Source organism: Frankliniella occidentalis, unplaced genomic scaffold (genome assembly GCF_000697945.3).
Source record: "Frankliniella occidentalis isolate FOCC.00 unplaced genomic scaffold, Focc_3.1 Scaffold2, whole genome shotgun sequence".
Taxonomy (NCBI): Eukaryota; Metazoa; Arthropoda; class Insecta; order Thysanoptera; family Thripidae; genus Frankliniella; species Frankliniella occidentalis.
Genome location: NW_026267132.1, coordinates 169182 through 175940, shown reverse-complemented (window position 1 = coordinate 175940; position 6759 = coordinate 169182). Strand labels below are relative to the sequence as shown.

General features: G+C 44.0%; 2 protein-coding genes across 2 annotated transcripts in view; one reads left to right on the top strand and one right to left on the bottom strand.

Annotated features, from left to right (window-relative positions):
- LOC127748765 (putative ubiquitin carboxyl-terminal hydrolase 50) overlaps positions 1 to 1265 on the bottom strand; it is a 2351-nt gene extending 1086 nt beyond the window's left edge. Inside the window, exons 1-6 of the mRNA XM_052263571.1 lie at positions 1251 to 1265; positions 931 to 1161; positions 747 to 848; positions 441 to 671; positions 233 to 354; positions 45 to 155 (exon numbers count right to left, since the gene is read on the bottom strand). Coding sequence (XP_052119531.1) covers positions 45 to 155; positions 233 to 354; positions 441 to 671; positions 747 to 848; positions 931 to 1161; positions 1251 to 1265 — 812 coding nt within the window. The remainder of the gene's footprint in view (positions 1 to 44; positions 156 to 232; positions 355 to 440; positions 672 to 746; positions 849 to 930; positions 1162 to 1250) is intronic.
- A 2280-nt stretch (positions 1266 to 3545) lies between these two features.
- Positions 3546 to 6759, top strand: part of LOC113213315 (uncharacterized) — a 25668-nt gene continuing 22454 nt past the window's right edge. Inside the window, exon 1 of the mRNA XM_026432337.2 lies at positions 3546 to 3777. Within this exon, the coding sequence (XP_026288122.1) occupies positions 3703 to 3777 (75 nt within the window). The 5' untranslated portion in view covers positions 3546 to 3702. The remainder of the gene's footprint in view (positions 3778 to 6759) is intronic.

The window sequence follows — 6759 nt, the reverse complement described above, 5'->3', positions numbered from 1 at the left end:
TATGTAACTGACCATGGTGGTCAGTTACGGCACACAAGCTATACTTTGTGTCAGTTTGCAGGTCCTTCAAGGTAAACTCTTTCAGGTCAATAGTCTGGTCATAAGACACTTTGCAGGTATTTTTGATATAGTTATTATTATCAGTTCCAGAAAACCTGCAGCAAAAGAAATAATAATTAAGCAGGACAGTCCTCTTTTAAATCACCTGTAATCAAAATTTAGCATCTTTTACCTGACTAAATGCACCACAAGAATAGGAGGTAGCCTTCCAAATGTAAGATGACTCCTTGCACTGTCCTCCCCACAAGTGCTGCAGGTGTTGTATGATACAGTACGGAACAGCTCCAGGCACTCCTGTACATCCATGAATCATTAGTAAAGATATAAACCAGTAAAAGAAAATTATGACAGGGTAAAGAAAAAACACAACATAAACAAACCTGCAATGTGCATGTCGTCTTGCCCTCTGGAAGAGCCAGTGACAAGAACATTTCCGGAGCATCACATATTCCACTTTCAGTACCACAGGCTGAACAAATGCTGAGACGGACTGTTTGTAAACCAAACATATAAGTCATCTTGGACATTTCGGATGACATCCAAATATCAAGCACGCTTACATCCACATCATCAGGATCAATTCTTCTCTTGTCACCAGTGAAATGTTTTTCCTGTGGCAAAGTAAAAATTTAATCATACAATTCTGAGCTGCTACACTCTTTGTCGCAGAACAAGACAAAACTTACAAGTATTTCGCCATGAACCCTACTGATGAGGAATGTAAAAAACTCCATCAGGTCTTGTTGTGTTTTAGGCTTGAACCTCAGCCAGTTGCTCTGGAGACATTCCTGGAAATTTACACAAGACTAGTTACGAATAATTTCAAAAACACACAGGTTTGAAGGAGAACTGTGTCAGTCACGAACTTACAAGAAAAACATCGTATGAGTATGATGAAGATGAATGCTGCAGCTCTTCCAAAAATATTCTGAGGGCACATGTCAATGGATGGGTTACACTAGCATACTCGTCCAAGTGCACCAGCTGTAGTCCTCCAAGAACGATAGGGAATGACAACGAACATTGCATTATGCCATTGACGTAGCAGGTGTTCCCCATATTCTTCAGTCCACACAATCCACTTCCCAAAACTCGCTTGGCCTTTACAATGTTAAACAGAAAAAAATTATAAAATGTATAGGAAATCTTTACAAAAAAAAACAACAAACTGTGAAGCCATAAACACTTACTGGGCTGGTGTACATGTTTCATCATACAAAAACAGCACAAGTTCTTCACAAATTTATGAAAATATCTGAAAAATAAAAGTACTTTAATGTACAAGTGGTCTGAAACACGATAGTTATGTCAGAATTTTAGGAAAATACGCCGAGGAAGGCAGTTGTCAAAATAAACAGTGACCATCCATAGCCTCAACATAGCCTAACACCCATATTTCAGTCCTTTCACATGGAATAAATATTTCCATTCACGTTATATGGCGATAGTAACACCAGAATCGGATTCCTGGGGTGCTCACCTTTAAAATGATGTATAACACATTAAGTTTTCGTTCAGATTTACACGAGATACGCGCGATTCGGTGCCGGGGTGCGGACAGACCGAGCAGACGGCGAGCAAACAGTTGAAGGTTTGTGATGGTCCGGAAGCAGACTACAGACGGAGGCCATCTTGGATTCTTCTTGTTCCTCTAATTCGGAAAATAGCTCATTACTAAGTAGCAGTACTCAAAATCACAATACTTAGGTACATTATTAAAGTTACCTCACTAGTAAAAAATATATATAAAAGTAATATCCAGTGAGCTTAAAATCAGAAACGATGGCCAGTATATTAAGGAATGTTACGTTTCCTTACCTATGCAAGCTAAGAACTCGAAGCAACAGTCTTGATATCACATCAGAAATACAAGGATAATTACTAAGTAGCAGTACTCAAAATCACAATACTTAGGTACATTATCGAAGTTAGAACACCTTACTAGTAAAAAATATACATAAAAGTAATACCCAGTGAGCTTAAAATCAGAAACGTTGGCCAGAATATTAAAGGAATGTTACATTTCCTTGCTGCTCCCACAATGCCTGATGCTTCCCCTCACGTCACCTTTTTATGTTGCTTCTTTTTCATGTAAGATCATTTTTTGTTATTGAAAATTGTTTGGGTATCACCCCAAAAAAACGTTTTCTAAGCAGAAGGGTGGGTTGTAGTCGCGGTGCTTCACCGTTGCATCCCTTTCTCGTGTCTACGGGGCAATTTTTAAGGACGGACGGGCTTTGCGGGCCGAAGGTCCGTAACATCATTTGTTGCCTGAGCGTTAGCGAAGCCTTTGCTGTCATGAGGTGCAGGGAACTCTTCGGTGGACCTTAAGATACCCTGAAAATTTCAAGTCTCTAGCACATCTCCTTCTAGTGGAACAGACAGACAGACAGACAGACACACAGACAGACACACAGACACACACGAGGTCGTTTGCATAAGCCCGCTGGATAGCTTTTTCAAAGCAGAAGGGCGGGCTAGATACCAAAAGTCGAAAAATGTTTTTTTTTTTTTTTTCAAATATTTTTTGAAGTGTTTCTAAGGGGTAACTCGTGAAACTAGATCCCTGTGACCGAAATTTTTGTCCGTTTTCCTCTATCTTGTACCGTTTGGGTGCTGGGAGGCATTTCAGGCATTTCTTGATGAAAATGAGGTGAAAATGACCAAATGGTCCATAAAACCGTAAAAAAGCACTTACATCGAAAACTTGTATATGCACTCTTATTAACTCGTCTCGGGTGTCAGCGCCGCAGGCCTAGCTATGTGTGCGGCAGGCGCGTCGCAGCGTAACAGTGTTTCGTGAGATATTGCGAAACCTGTTACGCGAGACGTGATCTAGCGTACATATAGCTAGTTTACCTGCTGATTTGGCGTGGACAGCGCCATCAATTGCAACAGCATAGTAGGCTTACATACTCCAAATACAGTTAAAAGGCAATATTTTCTAATAAAACTTCAGAGTGTCATGTCTAAAACTGTCGGTAAACATAATACTGGATCGGGCATCGCGTGAGCTCGAAGTGCCACTATCGCTTTGCTTTTCTCTACTGCTTTCCTGTGACCAGCCACTATTTACTCCACGCAGTAAACGTCACAGTGATACCCACGTCAGCGTTGACGTACAGGTTTTCGGTCCGGCACTGCCGTTTTACCGGAGAGGACTCCCCACCAGGTGCGGGTGTAATCAGCTGTAAACAAGGCTGACCGTACCACAAATGATTGTATGGAAACCGCTTAAGAATAAAATTCTGCCACCCAGCTGTCGCACCTAAAGAGCCAGATGTTTAATCTAAGAAGAGCGAGGTTTCACTCGTTGCTCTATATATAAGCGCTTTACTTAAGAAAACCCCTCTCTTATTGAGGAAGATTCGAAAAATATCGCTCAAATATGGTGAGATATTGAAGCATTGTAATACCAAGCTTACAAGCAATTTGCACTGCAAGTAGGTGTCAATAAGTTTTTTGTGTTTGTTTGTTTTTTTTCGCTGTTTGTGTTTGCACGCCAGCTTGCCACTGTCGGCTCCGGACGCGCTTTGCAGCAGCACACAATCTCATAGAAGTGGCCGTGGGCTGCACCACGGCAACCAACTGACATGAACCTGTTATAGTGCCGCTTGACGCCTGGTATTTAGGTGATCCAGCATGTTATTCCTACTCGTCCTCCTAGTACTCATCTGCCAGAAAGGCATCTACGGCAAAGTTATGAATTCTTTGATTGTAAGTTAAATATAAATACTACATTTTTTCAATTACTTCTTCAAATTCAGACTCTTTTTTAGCCCGCCCTTCTGCTTTAGGAAAGCTGTCTAGCGGGCTTTTGCAAACGACCTCGTGTGTGTCTGTCTGTGTGTCTGTCTGTTCCACTAGAAGAAGATGTGCTAGAGACTTCAAATTTTCAGGGTATCTTAAGGTTCACTCCTAGAAAATGAAACGCCTACGGCAAATCCTGGCAAACAAACCAAAGGGGCTAAAAGCGGGTATCAAAGAACAGAGGGTAGGTCAAAGAAGTTAGAAAAAATATTTTTTTTATGATCTCCGAAGGGGTAGCTCGGGAAAGTATAACCCCCTGGACTTAAATTTTGTCCGTTTGGCTCTATCTCTCACCTCTCGGGCGCTGGAGGGTCTTCTTTTGACGAAAATAAGCTAAAATTCGGTGTAGTGAACATTTAGTTGTAGAGGAAGGCCTCGAATTGCATAGTGGACCCCCCCCCCCCTTAAAAAAGAAGTTTTTCTAAGCAGAAGGGTGGGTTGTAGTCACGGTTCGTCACCGTTAAGGAGCAAAATTTAATGACGACGGGTTTTAGCGGGCTGAACGCCCGCTATATTATTTGATTATGTTTTTCAGCAAATTTAGCATAAACGGTCGGGCCGCAGGCCCGAGCGTCGCCGCCGGTGTGAGGTGGTGAAGGTACCCCCGTGATGCTTGTACCGGAGGTACAATCACCACGTGATAGTCCTACCCCCCCAGTAAATGCCAACAACACGCGTGGGGGTATATCTACCACGCACACTGGGGCGAAAACGGAAATTTAGGGTCATAAAGGCGATTTCTTCAGAATGAGTTTAGAGTTCAGCCAACTGTGCCATTTTGTTCAGAAAGGACCAAAGCTCACTCTCCTGTACTTGTTAGCCACATTTAGCGCCGCTTTCTATGCAGAAACAGGCCTCAAAGTCAGTGAAATTCGTGTACTTTTGCTCAAATTGTGTCAGGGGTCCAAATAATCTAAAATTAACGCTAATTTCGAAAAGATAATGTATTTGAACCACATATCGTTGGAAAGAGGAAGGTCCGAGAAATCTAAAGACCATCTCGTTTTTGGTCTAACTATCTTCATTTAATATTTAAATCCTGTTAAATTTCGATAAAAATTGGCGTTTTTGCTGTTTTTGACTTGAGATATCTTAAGTTGCGAACACTTGCGAACACTTCTGCGACCGTCAGAGGCTAGTAGAAGTGACCTCCTTTCAGGGCTATATGGGCACGGGTAGCGAAATGTAGCGGTTCTCTCTCAAAATGGCGGTAAAATTGACCAAAATCTCATTTTCTCACAAGTTTTTGAGACGGAGACGGTCTTAATTTAATCAGAGAACACACAAAATTGGTTATACGGGGGTTTTCAGATGTTCCGAATCTATTTCCGGTGTCCGTTTGCACCTCCAGGGTCATCCTGGTGTCGTCGTCGGGGACCTCGTGGGGTCGCCGATGACGTCCCCCCCAAAAATTGGTACCTAGGGGTTTTCGGTCGCGCTGAAGCCATTTCCGGTGTCTGTTTGCACCTCCAGGGTCATCCTAGGGCCATCGTCGGAGACCTCTTGGGGTCACCGAGGACCCCATGGGCTCGCCGACGACGTCATGGGGTCGCCGAAGAGTTTTTTTTCTGAAAATTACTGGAGGTGCAAACAGACACCGGAAATGGCTTCAGCGCGACCGAAAACCCCCTGGTACCAATTATCTTGGGGAACGTCATCGGCGACCTCGTGAGGTCCCCGACGACGACCCCAGGATGACCCTGGAGGTGCAAACAGACACCGGAAATGGCTTCAGCGCAACTGATAACCCCCTGGTACTAATTTCCTTGGCGGACGTCATCGGCGACCTCGTGAGGTCCCCGACGACGACCCAGGATGACCCTGGAGGTGCAAACGGACATCGGAAATGGCTTTAGGAGACGCCAAAACCCCCGGATACCAACTTTGACACCATTCTGAGTACTCTAGACTTTTGACCCTAAAATTCCGTTTTCGCCCCAGTGTGCCACGTGACGGTTTTACCTACCATCGAGAGGGGTAAAACCATCACGTGATTGTTGTACCCCCCATCGAGGGGGGTACAACTATCACGTGATAGTCATACTTCCTATAGGGGGTATAGGGAGCACGTGATGGTTGTAACCCCCTTAAAGAGGGGGTATAACTATCACGTGGTGGATACACCCCCGATAGAATCAGCATTCAGAGGGGGGTATGACTACCATTCGATGGTTATACCCACCTGTATTGTACCTTAATAGACCTTCTGAGCCGCTCGGCGCGCAACGTCGCAGACTGACTGAATACAATTCGAGATAGCTCTTAAAATCGGACGCAATTCAAGAAACGAAAAACACTTGCAGCTAGATTTTGTTTCGCTGAATCCGAAAATGTAGTCACTTTTGTCATTCAACGATGTATTTTCGCGTATATTCGATTATAAGTGACTATGCCTGGCCCGCAAGCCGTTGCGCCGGGGTTAGTCACTTATAATCGAATATACGCCGAAATACATCGTTGAATGACAAAAGTGATTACATTTTCGGATTCAGCGAAACAAAATCTAGCTGCAAGTGTTTTTCGTTTTTTGAGTTGCGTCCGATTTTAAGAGAAATCTGGGCGTTGCCTGCTCATCCGCTCCAAGCTGCTCAGAAGGTCTATAGTACTTCAAATAGTACCCCTGCACTGGGCCATACTGCGTATACTGACACGACTACGAATAGTGAGTCATCTTAAAAGTCGTCTTGAGGGGGTACAAACGTCACGTGGTGGTGTTCCCCCTCACACTCATGCATGGCGAGGGGGTACATCCTTCACGTGGTGGTTGCACCTCCTTTCAGAAACGTGTTGCGAAGGGGGTACATCCATCACGTGGTGGTGTTACCCCCTTACACTCGTGCATGGCGATGGGGTACATCCTTCACGTGGTGGTTGTACCTTCTTTCAGAG